Source organism: Macrobrachium nipponense, chromosome 5 (assembly GCF_015104395.2).
Source record: "Macrobrachium nipponense isolate FS-2020 chromosome 5, ASM1510439v2, whole genome shotgun sequence".
In the NCBI taxonomy this organism is placed as follows: Eukaryota; Metazoa; Arthropoda; class Malacostraca; order Decapoda; family Palaemonidae; genus Macrobrachium; species Macrobrachium nipponense.
Genome location: NC_061107.1, coordinates 128,079,468 through 128,099,361, shown reverse-complemented (window position 1 = coordinate 128,099,361; position 19,894 = coordinate 128,079,468). Strand labels below are relative to the sequence as shown.

The following is a 19,894-nucleotide window of genomic DNA, read 5'->3' as shown; positions in this document are numbered from 1 at the left end:
AAATTATATTCTTTAGCTTTGACAAACTTCTTTGAATTTGACAGATGGTGGAGTCAGGTCAAGACAGAGAGTCCCTCGAAGCAGAGGTTTTGTCAATCTTGGAACAGATGGGACACACACAAGAATTAGCTGTCATACGAAAGTTTGCTTTTGTATTGCCAAAGATTATGAAGAAGATATATGGTAGAATCTTCATCAATGAGGATGGAATAGAAAAGGTAAGTTTTCATGAACCATTTTATGTGCTTTCGTTTTTATTGTAAATCTTCTTGGTTCTATTTCTCAAGTGAAAATATGATTGAATGGTGATTTTTCTGTGTGCAATTTAAAAGTTTTATTAATTGTGTGGGAAAGCTGTAAGAGTTTTCTTTGTAGATCTTTCACAGTTCACAGGTTAAAACAAAATTATTTTAGTATGAGGTTATGAAGGAAACATACAGTACTGCTCTGTTGAATTGTGTATCAGATTTTTGTGAAGATACAGTTTGTCTTTTTTTTAAGTAAACTATTATTTTAATGCCTTGCTGTATGGAGGAAAAGATGCTCTTCATATATGCAGTTGTAGGTTCAGCCTAAAATAATTTGAATTTTGAAGAATATATTAACCAATCACAACCATACTGAAGATAAGAGAACGAGGCATTTACATTTTAAGGGTTAAATAAGTTCACAAAGCCAGTTTACTGATGCCTGTTTCAACAGTTATGAATTGATTGGAAAGTTGAAAGGGAAATCCATTAGTTTAAATTAGGCATTAGTGTCTATGTCCCATAAAGCTGAATATTATGTCAATTAGAAAAGAGCCAAATATGGAAATGAATCTTTGGGATACAGCCATGATTGAGCTGTTTCATAATGACTCATCATAGAGGAAAAATCATATTGCAATACACTCCCTGAACACCTGAATTAGCCCTGGTCACTGACCAGCCCCAACTATACCTCACAGACTTACCCATAATTTTGGGTAAATTTTAACTCGGCATTACCACGCTGAAGGTAAACACTGTTACTGAGTTACCTGTGCTACTGTTGGCAACACTGCTGCCAGAACTGGCTGGCAGAGCTCTCCCCACTCAATTGCTCTTCATTCACTTGTCAGACAGGATGTATCCTGCTGCAAGCGAACTGTCTTGGTCTTGTAGCCTGACCCTCACAGCTTTGATTGACCTGTATTTTCTGTTGACGACTTTGGATTGCACTTTTGGAATTTGCCTACAGTTGAGACATGGATTGACTCTGATTTTGAAAATGGACACACCCCAGAAAGAAGCACCTTCGCCCATCCCTTCGAGTCTGCCTCATCTGCCGTAACTTCAGAACAGTCCTGCAGTGGTTATGTTGGAGCCCATTGGTCCTGCCAGGACCTGCAAGAAACGGATGATACACTCAGACACGATAGACATTCTTTATGCATTAGCTGTAGGAAGGTGCATTGTAATATTAAACAGATGCGATGTATGTAGGGATTGGTCTTTTGACCAGATGGACATTTATCTAAAGCATAGGAAGGCATTAGCCTTTTAAGAATAAGCGTAGGCAAACTAAAGAATCTAAGAAAGTAGAGGAGGAGAATCTTGAGTTTCATACAATCAACTTACCTGTCAGATATATACATAGCTAAGACTCCGTCGTCCCCAACAGAAATTCAAATTTCGCGCCACTCGCTACAGGTAGGTCAGGTGATCTACCGCCCTGCCCTGGGCGGCAGGACTAGGAACCATCCCCGTTTTCTATCATATTTCTCTGTCGCCGGTGGTATCAACATTGTTGCTATTACCTCCTGACTTAGATTCTTATTTCATCCTTTGATCATCGTTTATCGGCTTTTTGGTGACGTATCTGGATCGTGTTTTTGGCATTCGCTTACTGTGGACTGTTTTTTGAACTTGCTTTTTGGATTTTTCTCAGCATGTCTGATTCAAATGTGAGTGTGAGATGTGTGTGAATGTAGGCTGCAGGGTGAGGATACCGAAAGCTTCGGTTGATCCTCACACTGTATGTCGTAAATGTAGGGGGTTTCAGTGTTCTGCTACTAATACTTGTCATGAATGCGAGGGATTAAATGCAGAAGAATGGAAGACTTTAACTTCTTATTTGAAGAAGTTAGAGAGGGATAGGTTAGACGTCTGAAAGGTGTGAGTTCAAGGCCTATTGAGCCTTTTATTGATACGTCTTCTAATCTAATGATTTAGATTCTCCCTATGTGTCTAATTCACAAGGTTTACTTTCGGAATCGGCCTCGGAAATCGCCGATCTGAAAGCTACGATTCGAGACATGAAGTCCAAAATGGCGGACTTACAAGGTAAGGCTAGTGAAAGTGAGCATTACAGTGAAGTGAGTTCTCCCAGTGTTGTGGAGGGGGCGTTTGATCGTCCCTGCGACGCTCCCAGGCCCTAGACCTCTTCCAAGCTCCCATGCCCAAGGAGGAGAAGAAAAGTCGAAAGCCTTAAGGAGGTCGTGGGGAATCCCCAACGGTCAGACGTCCCTTCAGCAAGCTCTGTTTCGTGGCAGGCTGCTCAAGGGCGCTTTAGAAAAAGCGTCCTTCGTGAGTGTTTCTCATCCTCTCCCTCTCCTCCCTCCTAAACGAGGGTGGAAGGAGTCGGATTTATCGAGGCCTCTGAAACGGCATTTGAAGGAACCCGAATTTGATTCGAGCCCAGAGCTTTCTCAGATGACGCTCCCTCGTCTATTAAGAAGGCGAAGGTGGCGTCAGCGTCAAACGATGAGGACGCAGAAGAACCCTTTCCTACTTCTCCCCCGATTGATGACGAAAGGCGTCATGCAGTTGACGTGGGAGAAGCTTCTAGGAAGATTATCATGGCAGTACAAGAACAACTGGCCTCTTTGGTGGGAAGGTAAGTTGTTAGCGCCATCGTAGGAAGGACGTTGCGCTTCCAATCAAGAAGTCGCGTCCTCTCTCCCCTGCTAAGCGAGAGGCGTCATGCAAACGTGAAGCTGCTAAAGAGATCGCAGAAGCTTCGGGTTCGAGAGCGAGATCGCGAGCTTACGGAAGACACGTAACGCCAGAGAGACGTGAGATGTCTTTTAGGGCATGAAGCGTCTTTGATAGCTGATTGTAGACGCGAGGCTCCAACCAATATTTTGGCGCCAGTTAGGACGCCTTTTGAGAGCGGAGCGTCTTCCAGGCGCGAGGCGTCATCCGACGTCAGCAACCACGTAAGCGGGAGGCGTCAGCCAGGACACTTGGCGGACGGGAGCGTCATCCAAGCGGGAAGCGTCATCCATTTATGGAGAGAAACCTGAGCTTTTGGCGCCTTCCAGGGCTATTAAAGCGGGGAAGAGGAAGGAATATCATTCCCTTAGCCCCTCTCCTATTAGGAGCTTGTCTCCTTCAGAAGAATTACTTACGGAGTTAGCAGCGGAGACTCAGTTAGATCCCGAGTTAGAAGTAGACTCGGAGGAAGAGTATCAAGGAAGAGAAGGACTGTCGAACTATAAAGTTTTGACTGCCTTGCTTCTTGAGGAGTATGGAGACGACTTGACTCCTGCCGCTCCTCCTTCTAACCGCGCTCTCTTTTTTTTTTCGTAGTCTAAGACGAACAAAGAAATCTTCGTCTTTTCTCAGAATGAAGCCCGCCATTTCGATGAAGAGGGCTCTTCAGTCCTTAGACTCTTGGATGAAGTCTAAGAAGGACTTAGTCAGAACGGTCTTCTGCATGCCTCCAGCGAGACTAGCTGTAAAAGGAGGCATTTGGTATCAGACGGGAGAGAATATGGGTATTGCTCTTCCGTCTACGTCAGAAGCAGACTTCTCGACCTTAGTGGACCGCTTCACGTAGGCAAGGGTACTGAACTCGGCCAAGTATTACTTGGGGCATTTCTGAACTGGACCATCTCCTCAAGGGACTCTTTCATGTATTGGAAGTTTTCAACTTCTTAGATTGGTCCCTTGGGGTGATGTCCAAGAAAGCCCATGATTCTGAAGGACTCGAACCAGAAGTCCTTTTGTGCATTTTGTCTTGTATAGACAAAGCTGTTCAAGATGGCTCGTTTGAGATCTCCTCTTTGTTTGGAGCAGGTCTTCTAAAAAAGAGGACGGTATATAGTGCCTTTTTAACCAAGGCAGTCTCCCACGCTCAGAGGGCAGCGCTACTGTATTCGCCTTTGTCTGACTTTTTGTTCCCTTCTCAGTTGGTGAAGGACATTTCTCGTTTCATTAACTGAGAAGGCGACTCAGGACCTTCTGACGCAGTCAGCAAGGAAGAAGAAGCCTGCTTGCTCTTACAACCTGACAAGAAAGGACGAGTACATCGGTTCAGCCCTTTCGAGTGGCCCTAACTCCAGACCTCCCGCAAGAAGGAAGGCTCCTGAGAAGAGAGGTAGGTCTGCCTTTCGTCCCTTTAAAAAAGGGAAAGTGATGCTTCTCTCCTCCAAGCACCAGTAGTGCCAGGCTCCTGGGATTTGTGGAGGCCTGGACACTTATAAACGCAGACGCGTCATCCTTGTCTGTAATAAGGAAGGGATATCGATATCCCTTTCCTGAACACTCCTCCCCTAACAGTCAACAAGCCACAGGAACTACAGCCAAGTACAGGATCCTGTGCTGAGGGATACTCTTCGATCGATGGTGGAACAAATGTGGGACAAGAGAGCGATAGAACTAGTACTGGATCAAAACTCCCCGGGGTTTTACAATCGCCTTTTTCTGGTTGCGAAGGCCTCGGGAGGCTGGAGACCAGTACTAGACGTCAGCTCTCTGAACAAATTTGTTCAGAAGGAGAAGTTCTCGATGGAGACTTCTGCCTCAGTCCCTTGCGTCATTGCGACAAGGAGATTGGATGGTGTCTCTAGATCTCCAGGACGCCTATTTTCACGTCCCCGATCCACCCTTCATCGAAGAAGTACCTCCGTTTCATGACGGGGGGAAGGATCTTTCAGTTCAGAGCCTTGTGTTTCGGCCTGTCCACAGCTCCTCAGGTCTTCACAAGCCTGATGAAAAAATGGTGGCGAGGTTTCTTCACCTCAAAGGAGTAAATATCTCTCTGTATCTGGACGACTGGCTCATCAGGGCCAGATCAGAGACAGTGCTTGGAGGACCGGACGTTACTTTAGATCTGATCAAAGCGTTGGATTGCTCGTGAACCTCGAGAAGTCGCAGCTGACCCCCAGACAGAACTTAGTCTATCTGGGGATTCAGATGGATTCTCGGGTTTTCGAGTATTTCCTTCGCAAGAGAGAATCGCAAAAGGTTTGCAGATAGTCTCTCTCTTCTTAAGGAAGGAACAAACGTCGGCGAGGGGGAATGGTTGAGCCTTCTAGGGACCCTTTCCTCGCTCGAACAGTTTTCTTCCCGCTAGGAAGACTTCATTTACGTCCGCTTTCAATTCTTCCTCAAGAAGTCTTGGAGTTGGAAAACTGGACAACTTTCGGACGCCTTTCCCATTCCAGTGGAGATAAGACCGCACCTGGAATGGTGGTTGCCCCCTCTGAAAGAGAACAAAGGGATCTCTCTAAAATCCCAGAACCCAGACCTAGTGTTGTACTCCGACGCGTCGGAGAAAGGATGGGGAGCAACATTAGGCTCGAAGGAGGTGTCAGGCACCTGGGAACCAGCGCAGGTTGTCTTGGCACATAAACTGCAAAGAGCTCTTCGCTGTGCATCTGGCTTTGAAAGAGTCTGGAACCTCTGGTGTCGAACAAAGTAGTGCAAATAAACGTGGACAACCCACCACCACCGCACTTGCCTACATTCGAAAACAAGGAGGGACTCACTCCTCTCCGTTCCTTTACGAGCTGACGAGAGACCTTTTGCTTTGGACGTCTCACAGGAACATCTTCCTTCTGACAAGGTTCGTTCAGGGAGTAAAGAATGTGAGGGCGGACAGACTCAGCAGGAGGAACCAGGTCCTTCATACAGATTTGGGACCCTACACGAGGAGTGTGTCAGATCTTCTGGTCGCTGATGGGGGGACACCTCATGTGGATCTCTTCGCCACATTCATCTCCAAAAGGCTGGCAGCCTTTTGCTCGGTCGTGGTAAGACCCCAAGAGCTCTTATGGTAGACGCCTTCTGCTAGATTGTTCTCGCGTAGGACGTCTATGCTTTTCCTCCATTCAAAATCCTGGGACTAGTACTGAAAAAGTTTGTGGCGTCAAAGGAGACGAGGATGACATGATAGCCCCTTTTGGCCGGCCCAAGATTGGTTCACGGAGGTGGTAGAGTGGATCGTAGACTTTCCCAGATCCCTACCAAGAAGGATGGATCTTCTCAGACAGCCACACTTCAAGAGGTATCATCAAAACCTCCCGCTTTCGCTCTGACTGCCTTTCGACTATCGAAAGACTCGTCAGAGCGAGAGGGTTTTCTCGCAAAGTTGCAAGCGTGATCGCGAGAGCACGCAGAACCTCCACTACGAAAGTATATCAGTCGAAGTGGGAGGTTTTAGAAGGTGGTGTAGAACTAAGAAGTTGTCCTCCTCCACTACCTCTATAGCGGAAATTGCTGATTTCCTTCTATTCCTGAGAGAGCAATCTCGTCTAGCTGTATCCACAATAAAGGGATACAGAGTAGTCTGCCTCGGCAGTATTCAGGAAATGAGGATTAGATCTGGCAGATAATAAAGATCTCCACGATCTCATAAGGTCCTTTGAGACTTCAAAGTCGAAGGAACCGGTCCCTCCGAACTGGAACCTAGACGTGGTTCTCAAGTTTTCTTTCATCTGAAAGGTTCGAACCCCTCCATCTGGCTTCGTTTCGAGACATCACCAGAAAATGCCTATTCCTATTATCTTTAGCTACGGCAAAGAGAATTAGTGAATTACATGCTCTGGAGGATAAGTAGGTTTTCAAGGGAGACTCAGCTATTTGCTCGTTCAAGACCCTGTTTTTAGCTAAGAATGAAAGGAATCCTCGAAATCCTGGCCTAAGTCATTCGAAGTCAAAGGCATATCGAGTCTCGTAGGAAAGAGAAGCAGAAAGATCTCTATGCCCGTAAGAGCTCTAAAGTTCTACATTCAGAGAAAGCATCAGATGGGAGGCTCTAGACAAGGTCTCTGGTGCGCGGTAAAAGACCCCACAAGACTGATGTCCAAGAATGCTCTGGCATTCTTTGTGAGGAATGTCATTACAGACGCGCATAAGGTCTGTCCTGAGGAGAGTTGCGACTGTTGAAAGTTAAAGCTCATGAAGTAAGAGCAGTAGCGACGTCTCTCTCGTTTCATAAGAATATGTCGCTTAAAAACATCATAGATACGACATTTTGGAGATGCAACTCGTATTTGCATCTCATTACTTGAAAGACCCCTACGTTCGTGTGACATATGAGAAGTGTTTTTCTCTGGGTCCTTTCGTATCGGCGGATACGATTCTGGGTACGGGAGCCGACACCAATCCTTAAAGTATATACTTTTCTTCTTTTTAGATATGGTCTGGAGTCTCTTCGAACAATGGAGGGGACTTGGTTTAGCACGGGCGGACCGTCTATGTTGTTCATAAGAGTATCTTGTCATGTCTAATTAGATGAGTATAATTTTTTTTTAGAAAATTATGTATGTGTGCGTAGTGGTTTTGAGTTACGGTTGTTGTGAAGAGTTCGGGGATAACTCGGAACAATCTTAGTTCTAACATGGTGGTTAGGATCAGGTGGTCGGGATTGGTTGTGTGCTCCTTCATAAGGTGTATTGTCATATAAGAGGATCAGCACCCATTGACAAAGTCCTTTCAGGCTCTACCGAGTAAGCGGGGAAGACCCCATCGGCAGACCCACAAGAACTCTTGGCCATAGATCATATATCTCGCTAAAGTTTCTTGAGGTGATGCAGACTACTGGGCAAACACCCACCATGTCTACCACCTATCAGGTAGGAACCAAGGTTTTTATTTATACCTACAACATATGTTGTTTACCTGTCTATTCATATAGTAGCTGTCTCTTACCCTCCACCGAAGGGTGCCAATCAGCTATGTATATATCTGACAGGTAAGTTGATTGTATGAAAATGATATTGTTATGTTACAATAAAGTTTCATACATACTTACCTGGCAGATATATACAATTAAAGGCCCACCCAGCCTCCCCGCAGGAGACAGGTGGAAGAGAGAAAATATGATAGAAAACGGGGATGGTTCCTAGTCCTGCCGCCCAGGGCAGGCCGGTAGATCACCTGACCTACCTGTAGCGAGTGGCGCGAAATTTGAATTTCTGTCGGGGACGACGGAGTCTTAGCTATGTATATATCTGCCAGGTAAGTATGTATGAAACTTTATTGTAACATAACAATATCATTTTGTTTTATTTAAGAAGTTAGAAGATAGGCTGCCTTCGAGTATGACAAGCCTTTTTGCAAATCTCATGGCTAAGATAAATGAAGACAAGGATAATAGCAATAGCATTGCAGATACTAATTGTCCTCTTTCAGCTCCCCTGCCTGCCTCCAGAACCAGCCCTAATGGTGCAGAGCAGGCAGTGTTAGCAAGCAGATATTCCCCTTTCCTTAAAGGCGTAAGCTCCAAGGGTGAATAGCAATAGGTGAGACACAGACGTGTAGGGATCCTAAGTTAGGTGTGCAGGAAGAGAAGTTGCATGGGTGGTTGCCTTTGGGTGCTTGTGTGAGTTCATTTTTGGGCAGGACTGGGTCTCTTTTCGATCCTGCGGAGATTTTGTTTCCTTCCTCTAACTTGCCCGTCACAAGGCTTCTAAGCCATTAGGGGATGCCGTAGTAGAGGCAGCGTCTTCTGTTGATTGTAAGGATGACTCCCCTTCGTCTTCAAAGGTTCCTGTTCCTTCAAGGGTTACTTCGGAGGTATCGGCTGGTGATGGTTCTTTGGAAGAGTTGTCATTTAACCTGGCCAAGTATAATTCTGACTTCTTAGGATTATCGCAAGGTTATAGGGCATTGGTCAGGCAATGTTTCCACCTTGGTTTACCTGATATCAGAGACCATGCTCTTAGGAATTTCCCTGAGTTTACTAATGAGATGTGTCACAGGATTATCAGGGAGGGGGGATTCAATTTATTTCCTCTACTTCTTCCTTTTCTTCCATGTTCCATTCCGTCTCAAGTGCTTCCCTTCATCCTGTACCACCAAAATCCTTTTCTCAGGCTGTTCCTCATCTTTCCATTTCGGGTCATTCCTTGGTTCCTCCTTGGACTGTCCTCAGGCACCTCCTAAGGTTCGTCTCCAGTTTTCTCCTCTTCGGGACAAGCATCTTCCTGGTCTTCCGGAGTCCCTCGATTTGAAGCAGAAGCTTCCAACAAGGGTTTGTCAAAACCAGTTGCCAGTTTTGGGTCATGTAATGTCAGGTGTAGGTCAAGCTTAGTTGGTAGCTTTGAAGGAAGCGAACATTTCACCTGTGATTTTCTCGGGTCTGCTGGCCACAGTTTTTTCTCTTCCCTCCGGCACAGGGGTAATAGACAGGCCTTGGCTGCGCCAGCCTCAGTAAACCAAGTAGTTTAATTGAGCCTACCTGCTAGAGCGGGATCGGTGGGTATGTCTTCTACCTGTCCAACGTCCGTGGTTGGGGTGCCAGTGGTAGCGCCGAGTGTGACTGCTTCCTGCTTCTCTTCTCCCACAATGTCCTTCTCAACACTGCAGTTTCTCTCCCTCAAAGATATGGTGTTGGTTCGGGGTTGGTGTCGGGTTTGTCAGTGGTAAGTGCTCCCTCTTCCTCTTTTGATGTTTCCGCTACTGCGGTTTTCCGTCTGAACAGGACAATGGTCCATTCAGGTTTAGGTGTTGCGGCTTCGCTGCTCTTAGGTGTTGGGTCAGTTCATCCGGTGGCTTTGGGCTCAGGTGTTTCGACATTGCATTTGTATGATCCAGGTTTAGTGCGGTCCATTGCAGCTGGTACTTTGGTTACATCATCATCTTTCAGCAGTGGTGGGGTGGCGCAACCAGGTACGCTCAGCTCAAGTGGGTGGATCTCAGGTTTGTGCGGTTTGGGCGTAGCACACCCTTTTGTTGACAGTGCAACATGTTTAGGAGTTATGTACATGCTAGTGGGGGAAGGAGGTCTTGCGCAACTGTTGGCAGTTGGCTCGGGTTTACTGCCAGGATTGTTAGGTAACGTACCTAAGGGTACAGGGGTTGTGGGTTCCCCTTCTTCAGGGTTAGGGAGTCTTGGCATGCATCCTGTCTCTTTTCTTGCTCCATTACAGTCGGAACATTTAGATAGGGAGGCTACTTTAAAGAACGAAGGTCCGGTTACGGAGGTGGGTTTTCTTCAAGTGGGAAAAAGCGAGTACGTATAAGCGGATAGTGGAGTTCATCCATTCGATCTTTCTTCACTTGAAGGTTACGAAGGAACTGGTCCAACTAGGCTGTGTTAGAGGAGTTATACTCAATTGAGCCTATGGTTCCCCATTCTTCCTGTAAGTTTCCTTGGTTTGGCCGGAGGAGCAGGCATTGAGGGAGGCAGGTAAGTTAGCTTTAGTGGTAGGGTTGGGTAGACAGGATATCTCCTTACCTCCCGGCAAGAAGAGTTTGTATGGTGTAGCGGGTAACTCTTCAGCATAAGAGTACATCTGAACGAATCGATGGAGGCTTTTCTGTCCAGGGTTCCTTCGGCTTCTAGGCAGGTGGGCATCTCGTTGCACGAAGTAACCATGTTAGAGGACACCTTTCGGAACCAATCGGAAGCATTGTCACGTACCATGTGGATGTTGTCGGGGCTTATGGAGCTCCTGAAGAAAGACGGCTACGTCCTTCAGATCTGGTCCTCTTTATAACCTGATTACTTCAGTTTCCATGGGTTTGGCACAACGAAGCCAACATCTCTGCCGGATATCCACAAGCGGGTTCTGTCGAGGGCACTTCTTGCGCTCTGCGACAGTCTTTTCAAAGAGGAAGATATTTTGACAATGGTCAGCTTTGTATCATCTACTTCAACAGTAGAATCACTGCAAGCAATGATTCGGGTGGCGGCTCAGGGAATTAGGTCACCTAAAGTTTCCCGAATACTTCTCTCGGGTAAGCGCCCCAGTTCCTGGTCTCTGTCAGGTCACATAAATGGTGCAATTTTCTACTAAGATCTCATCAACAGGTTCCTCCAAACCTTTTTCATCTAAGAAGGTTTTTTAAAATAGATGTTCCCTTCGTCAGCGTGCCGGTAGGAGGTTGTCTGTCCCACATGCGGACATCTGAGGAGATTGGAGCGTGGAGAGTGGTAGTAGAGGTTTTGAGAAACTGGTACAGGATCCCCTTTCATTTGGTTCTCCGCTGTCCGATTCTCTGATTCACTTCCCAGTTGTTCCCCGTCTTCTATCAGGGGAATAGCATTGGGTTGGAGATGCGGTCCTTGATGGAGAAGAGAGCAATAGAGCCCGCTCCCCCCTCTCGGGGATTCTACACAGCGGAATTTTCGTACAGCCAAGTCAGGAGACTCATTATACTAGACCTTTCGGGCCTCAACTGTTTGGTGGTTCCTACCAAATTCATATGGAAACCTCCCAGTTGGCACTGAGATCAGTCCGAAGAGATGACTGGATGATTTTGGTGGACCTCAAGGACACCTATCTCCATGTTCCAATCATCAGGCATTTCGGAGGTTCTTTCTCTCTCGGTCCATCCTGACGTTTCAGTTCAAGTCCTCTGCTTCGGGTTGACCACAGCACCTCGGGTGTTTACGAGGGTGTCTCCTGTTTATGCATAGTCAGGGCTTCCGGATGAGGAGGTATCTCGAAGATTGGGCTTATTCAGGGCTTCGTCAAAAGAAGAAGCAATAAGGACGAGGGGTTTTTTTTTGTTACATCTTTGCCGGAACTTAGGTATTCGAATCAATATGGAGAAGAGTTCCTTCCCCCCCCCCCAGGTAAAGACTTACTCAGGCATGACGATTCAGACTTGTCGTTTGACGACTTTCCCAACTCAAGAACGAGTTCAGGCGATTTTAGTCATCTGGAAAGCTTCATGTTGGAGAGAGCTCAAGCAGTGACAAATGGCAGTTTGCTGGAGAGAATGTCATCCCTCTCCCTTCTGATTCTGCGGTTTCGTCTCCGGATGCGCTCTCTGCAGGCACGTCTTCAGTACTCACTGGGACTTTTGGGAAGAGAGCGCAGTGGTAATCTGGGATGATTCCTGCCTAGAGGATCTGTGATGGTGTTCAGAAGAACACCATCTGACCACCAGTGTAAGTCTGGTCCTCCTGATCCCGGACGTTCATCTGTATATAGATGCCTCAGATCAAGGTTGGGGTGCAACCCTAGAGGAAACTCAGGCCAAGGGCCTTTGGAGGGATCCCGATCAGGATGGATTCAATCAATTTCCACGAATTGAGAGCGGTAGAAAGAGGCGCTAGATCGTTTTGCAGAACTGGTCGAGGGGAAAGCATACCTCAGGAAATGACAAATTATTAATCATCAAAATATTAGATTCAGGTTTTTGTTTCTCGAGCTTCTTCAACTGGAAGTTGAGATAAGGCATCAGCGTTACCTATCTGGGTAGTAGAAGTATACTGTAGGTTCATATGAATATGCCGCTAATATCACTGCCCAACCTTTGTAACCTACCAGCTACTAATGTGGGAAATCCACTCTTGGAACCTAATATAGCCAATAAAGGTTTATGGTCTGTAACCAAGTGAATTTTTTTGTCTACCATACAAGTAGATATTGGAACTTTTTATACTCAAAGATGATAGCGAGTCCCTCTTTTTCAATCTGACTGTAGTTTTTCTCAGCCTTATTTAAGGCATATGATGCAAATGCTATGGGTCTTTCAACTCCATCAGGCATAACATGGGCTAATAATACACCAATTCCAACTGATGAGGCATCACAAGTTAATTTGACAGGTAAATTTGACTGAAAATGTGTGAGGAATCTCGGAGACAGTAGCTCTGTCTTATTATTCTCAAATGCCTACTGGCATTCTTCTGACCATATCTATTCAACATTTTTCTTGAGTAATTCAAACAATGGCGATAATGCTGTTGCTAGATTAGGAATAAATTTGCTGTAAAAGGTAACAAAAACCTAACATGATTGTAATTCACCCACCTTACTGGGAAGCCTTAACATTCTGCACAGCTTTTAGTTTGTCATCAGTTTTGTGGATACCAATGCCCATCAATTTTAAATCCTAAGTACTCCACCAACTTGACTAGGAAACTACATTTGTCTTTTCTAATCTTCAACCCATTTTCATGGGTTCTTTTCAGTACAGCTTCTAATTTATCTAACAGATCATCTACATCTTTGCCTGCTACAAGAATATCATCAACAAAAACAAATACATTATCCATTCCATTAAAAATCTTATCCATGGTCTGCTGCCATAGAGCAGGACTACTTGCTATACCATATGGAAGATGCTCAAGCTTATACAATCTTTAGGATGTGTTTAAGGTACATATCTGTTGGGATTTCTCATCCATCTCTAGTTGAGTGAAAGCTACAGTGACTTTATAATCCCCACAAATCCTAATACTCTTAGTATCTCCCTTGACTACAGTTACTAAAGGAGTAGCTCAGTCTGAATATGTAACTTTTTCCCAAGTGTTAATGGCTTCTAACCTTCTTATTTCTGGTTTAACTAAAGGTTTCAGAGCATAAGGAATCTGTCTGGGTGCAAGAAATTTTGGTGTAGCATCAGGCTTCAAAATTAATGATGCTGTTACATTCCTAACTTTGCCTAATTCCTCTTCAAATTCTTCTTTGTATTTGTCTAATAAATGCTCTAATGTGTGAGATTTATTAGTGGTCTCTCTAACTTGATTAGACTTAAATAACTCTGGCCAGTCTATCTTTATAATTTTCAATGAGTCTAAACCTAGCAAGGCTTGTCTTTTCCCAGTGACTACTGTTAAAGGAAGATTGTCATACAATTTCCCTTTATACTGTAAGTTAACTGTAGTTGATCCCTTTAAAACTATATTTGTATTGTTGTAATCTCTCAAAATATTCTTACTGGGAAACAAGGTCAGGTTAGTTATTTATGGGAGAAGTTCCTCTGCAATAACTGAAATATCTGCTGCAGTGTCAACTTGCATGGAAACATCATTTCCATTCAAGGACAAATTAACTTAAATACGATTAGTACTTCCTTTGTGAAGAGAATTAATCCTGAAGACAGTCATCAAATGCCTCTCCCTGAGCCTGCAAAACATCGGGCATACCTTTTATAGATTTATGTTTGATGTCGGACTTACACATTCGTGGAAATTACCATGTTTAGAAACATTTCATACATACCTTGCCAGTGTCAGAACACTTATAATACTCCCTTTCAGTATGGCCTATACCTCTCCACACCTTTGACATAACTCATTGGATTTGTGCTTATTTATGGGAATACTGCTGGGACCATTATGGGTCCTCAGATTACCAACACCTTGAACTGGAAAACTTTTGTTATTCCTGTTTTGCTTAGCATACCTTGAAATGTTACTGTATCCATTTTGATTATAAGTGTGGGAAAATCTTTGCTAAACAATATTTGAGCTAGAGCCAGTTTGCTCCCTAGGCCTGTCTTTCGGAAATGTACTCTTACCTTTATAATGACCTTACTGCTGCTACCTCTTTTACAACATTGACATTTTGGTTTGGCCTATTCTCAATAACACAGCTTGTGAATTAGCAGATTCCATGGACCTAGCTATGAGTAATTTATCTAATGTTAAATCCTGTTTCCAACAACTTCTTTCTCAATTTAGGAGATGCACATTTTTCTATTACTTGATCATAATAACATCCTCTGTGTCAGTGAAATTCACAGGTTATAGCTAACTTTCTCAATTTTGTGACAAACACATCAGTACTTTCATTTACCTCTTGGCTTACGTGTTAAGCTTAGACTAGCATACCGTTTATTCTCCTTTGGTGAAAAATAATTGTCTAGTGCCCTCAAGGCATCTTCTATGGTGTCCATTGGTGGTGGAAGTGTTTCTGTCTCCTGGATGTCCATGCTCCCTACATGGAGAAGTAGAGCTTTACATTGAACCACATAGGTCACACCTGTTGCAGTGATGACCTGTTGCAGTGATGTAGCAATCAAATGCCTTCCTCCGTTTATTTTGCTGTGAGATGTTAGCAGGGTCTGCCGCTATATTAAAAGCTGCAGGTTGGGAGATGTCTCACAGCATGATGAGTGTGTGAAGATTAGGCTGCGTAGCTTCTGTGACCTCAGTTGATGATAATACATCGATATCCTCAGTCGCCAAATGACGGATGGCCTTGTGGTCAATGTCTAACAATGGCATGCATGGGTTGGCTTAGCCTACGCCAACCGTCTCCTATCCTGGGCTATGTTCATGATGTTATACATTGAATCCTGTGTTGTTGTATCAGTCCCAGTTATATCCATCATAATTGATCCCATTTTCGTCAAATTTTGGTTAATTGTAACTCATTGTTGACGAGCTTGGTTAGCGTGTATGTCTTCAAAGTTATGAAGCCCGAATACAATATGGCAGGCTCGTTTACATACTGACAACAATAACAAAATCTGTAAAATAAATCCTTCGATGCTAGCAACAAATAAATCACTCACTCATGGTGAATTACATTTACATAAGTTTCACCAAAACTACAGAAAAACAATCACTATTCTGCTTACATATCTAACAAACCCCAACCTAATTCCCCAGTGGCTTAGAGATTTCCAAAAAATGGTCCCCAGCCAAAAGAGAGGTACACATAAATGTGAAGGAACTAGGCAATTCATTTGGCTCTTCAGAACTTCTCAGCAGAAACCTACAACAAAATAGTCGTGGTTCACTCGGACAGCATGACTGCACAGGAATCAAGGGGACACCGATGCTTTTTCACTGTATGAAACAGCCAAGGACCTCTTAATGTGGGTATAAAACAACTGGACCAACATTGTGATATGCTTTATCCAAGAAAAGATGAACATCCTTGCAGATGAATTAAGTTTCAAGGCAAACAAGTTCTACTGATGGAGTGGACACTGGATCCACAGGTGCTGCACCGACCTGTAAAAAAGGTGGGGAAGCTGTCGATAAACTTACTTGCAATATCAAGGAACCATCAACTCCCTCTGTTCTGCTCCCCAGCACTGGATCCACGAGCATGGGTGACTGATGCAATGTTGCAAGATTGGTCTGGTCTTCCCACTTTTCATCATGGCAAGGGAAGTACTATTAAAAAAATTCCCTTCTCACAACAACTCGATGATGACTAGTAGCTCCCTTTTGGCCACAGAAGGAATTGTTCCCCAATCTTCTTGACTTCGTGGTAGACTTCCCAAGAATTCTGCCTCAAAAGAAGTCTTACCAGGCAACCCCATTTTCACAGGTTTCACCAAGGCTTTTCACTCTGCTCTGTCAGGGAGCTTGTTAGACTGTCAGGGAGTTTGTAGAGTTAAGCGATTTTCAAGAGAAGCTACAAGGGCAGTCGCAAATTGTAGGTGACTATCTTCTGCTGCAGCCTACCAAGCAAAGTGGTCATTGTTTCAGGGATGGTGCTGGGACTATAATGTCTCATCTTCTGAGACTTCTATAGCACAAGTTGCAGATTTTTTTGCTATTTCTGAGATCTGCTATTAAAGGATACAGCTCTATGTTAAGTTCTGTATTTAAACATAAAGGATTGAACCTGTCAATGAACCAAGATATTGGGGATTTGCTTAAGTCATTGCATAAGTCAAAACAATGAAAGACTACATCAACTGCTTGGAACTTGGACGTAGTGCTGATATGGCTTTCAGGGTCCCCCTTTTGAACTGTTAGACTCTTCCTCACTAAGGAATTTGACAAAGAAGACGTTATTTTTAATTGTTTTAGCTACAACTAAGAGAGTTAGTGAGCTACAGGCTTTTGATAAAAATGTGGGGTTTTCTCAAGGAAACATAGTATGTTTCTTGATCTTAGGTTTCTGCAGCAAAAAACAAAGATCCTTTGAAGCCCTGGCCAAGTTGTTTTGTTATCAAGAGTTTAGTGGATATTGTGAGTCCAGCAGATCAGGAGGAAGTGCTTTGCCCTGTACATAAGAGCACTGAAAGTTTATCTGGAGAGAACTAAAAGAATTAGAGGTCCCTCACAAAATCTGTGGTGTTCGGTGAAGGATCCTGCACGATCACTTTCCAAGAATGCTTTAACCTTCTTTGTAAGAACCATGATTTTGGAAGTACGTACATGAGAAAGTTCCAGAGGATACACTCCATTGTGCAATGTTAAGGCTCATGAAATTAGAGCAGTTGCCACTTCATTCTGGCTTTCAAGTGTAACCTTTCTCTCCACAATCTTGCAATCCACATATTGGAAATGCAGGTCAGTTTTCATTATCTTTGCGATATTGAAATAGTTTATGAAAAGTGCAGCACACTAGGCCCATTTGTCACAGCTGGGAATGCTATTGTTAACGAAGGATATAAAACTTTTTTCTCTTCTTCTTCTTTTTTTTCTATCCCCTCTCCTTGGCTAAGGATTGATGAATTATTTGGGAAGCCTTGGAGCACTAAGTGTTTATGAGTGCCCTCCATCATTATTTTTTAAATGGTTGCGTTGGAAATTTTTTTATGTGTATAGGATAATTTTCTGGTTATTGCAACCTACGGTTGAAATCCCATGTTGCAAAGCACCCACTGAAGTAGAGATGACCCTTGGCTCTAGTGCCATGCCATTACAAGTAGGGGAGCTTCAACCAGAGGCAGTATCTATCTACTGTAGCTCCCTCAACAGGTAAGGTTACAACCAAGCATTTCATAATGCTAGCTAATTTACTATTGAAATTTAAATTCCTTTTGTGCATGTTTTTTTTTTGAAGCGTATATGTCCATATATATAACTTCCTATCAGTGTGGGATTTAGCTATGTAATTATTTTGTAAGTTACTTATATGAAGATTGTATTTTCATAATAAAAATAAATTTATTTAGTATATACTTACCAAATAATTACATGATCGGAGCCCTCCCTCCTCCCCACATATGGAATATAAAGCATATAAACAAATTGTCAGCTTCTAGTTGAGTTGTACCTATTCTTTCCCAGTAGTTGGTGGGGCAAACTGTCTACACTCAAAACAAAAGAGCGCTACTGCAATTTTGGAATTTTGAGCTGCTGTGTAAAGTAAAAACTATAGCTATGTAATTATGTGTTAAGTATTTTATATAAATTTATTTTATTATAAAAATATTTTTCTTGCCAAAAAAATTTATATCTTGTTACCATGTATTTTACCTGAAAACTGTAGGCAGTGTTAGTAAAAAACTTGAGCTGAAGAGACAGCTCTAGTATTATTCATTGCAGTTTTTATGAATGAAGTAGCCATGGAAACTGGAAAAATCATAATTGTAGCGTAAGTAGTAACAGGGGATCCTAATATAATACAAGGTGACCCAAAAAAAACACCCCCGGCCCCCAACTTTTTGCTAGGCGATAATTATTATTATTTTTTTTTTTTTTAGGAATCAAGAGCGACTACAGCTATAACTAGTTTATTGTGTTTAGAACATTATATAAAAAAATCAGTCATTGGCCTTTTCTTCTTCAATCTAGAGCATATGCTCGAGATGACCACCATTCAGCTCCATGCATTTCTTAAGGCGTAGCGCAAAATTGTTCAAGACATCCATACAAACAGACCGAGGAATGGCTCTTGATCTCCTCCCCAATGGTTTCCTTGAGTTCAGTGATGGTCCTGGGTCTCTCTGCATACACTCAGTCTTTCAGGTAGCCCCAAAGGAAGAATTTTTGTGTGCTTAGGTCTGGGTTGTGAGATACCCACTCAAAATGAGTCTTGAGACATCACACGGCTTCCAAAGTTCTCTTTCAACCAGTCTCGGGAAAGATTTGACATGTGAGAGTTTGCTCCATCTTGCTGGAACCAGAACTTTCTCAAAAGTGACGGATACAAGGTCTGTAGCTCACTCTTGAAGGCATTGAGGACCTCAACATAATTTTCTTTGGTGACTGTCACTGTAGCGCCCGAATTCTTCAAAGCACATTGGTCCAATGATGCCTCTGGCTGAGATTACAGCCCCCCACAGTGTGCACTTAGAGGAGGTGTAGAGGCTTGGTGGCTATTTCGTTAGGCCTGGAGGTTCCCCTGAAGACATGTGTCTTTGAGTTCACCTTTCCTTCAAGATGAAAGTGGGCTTCATCTGAGGTCCAAAAGAGGTTGAGAAATTCTGGGGTCTCCTCGATTTTCTTTAGCAGCTTGACTGCCATAGCCTTTCTATGCTGTTTGTTGGAGGCTGTAAGGGTCTGCTTTGTCTGTATTCTGTATGGGTAAGCCTTTATATCATTTACCAGTACTCTCCTGCATGTCTCACGGGATGTGCTGAGAGACTGACTTCGCTTGCGCGCAGAGCATTTTGGACTCTGCTTAACTGACTCCCTTACCCTCTCGATTACCTCGGCTGTACACTTCCTGGAACGTCCTGAGGGTGGTTTGGACGATTTATCAGTGCCCCCATTGAGGTTCTTCACAGTTCCATACTTCTCAAAGTGGTCCACCCAGTTTTAAATTCTGCTTTTGGAAGGAGCATTCTCGCATTCGAAATGATGCATGAAAGTCCCCTGGGTTTTCTTGACCAAGTGGGATCCTGAAGTAAAAACTTTACAGAGTATAATTTTTGCTCGAGTTCCATTGAGGCCTCATTGTGTTTTGCAGGCGTTGCTGCTGCCATGTCCTGAAGAGTAAGAGTGATCAGTTAATGAATGAAGGAAATATCACAAAAAATGTGCACAGGGCTGGTTTTTTCGGTCACTGTATTTCTGGCAGATAACATTTAAAATTGCACAAGCAGTATGTTATTCATCAATTGATTGTATACAAATGAGAGTTGCTTTTATGTATTGAGAAAAAAATATTAGTAAAGGGTAAATACCAAACATGTAAAGTACTTTTGACTTTTAGGATTGTTGTACTTACGAAAACATCGCATGAAGACATTTACTTATGTTATTTTTTGTTTTATTTTATTTTTGCATGCAATTATCTGTCATCTACTACTGCAAAAATGGA

General features: G+C 43.6%; 1 protein-coding gene across 1 annotated transcript in view; it reads left to right on the top strand.

Annotated features, from left to right (window-relative positions):
- The window catches only part of LOC135215632 (dihydroxyacetone phosphate acyltransferase-like), a gene marked incomplete at its 3' end in the record, with an annotated part of 96,658 nt that overhangs the window by 3,242 nt on the left and 73,522 nt on the right, over positions 1–19,894 (top strand). Inside the window, 1 exon segment of the mRNA XM_064250552.1 lies at positions 45–218. Coding sequence (XP_064106622.1) covers positions 45–218 — 174 coding nt within the window.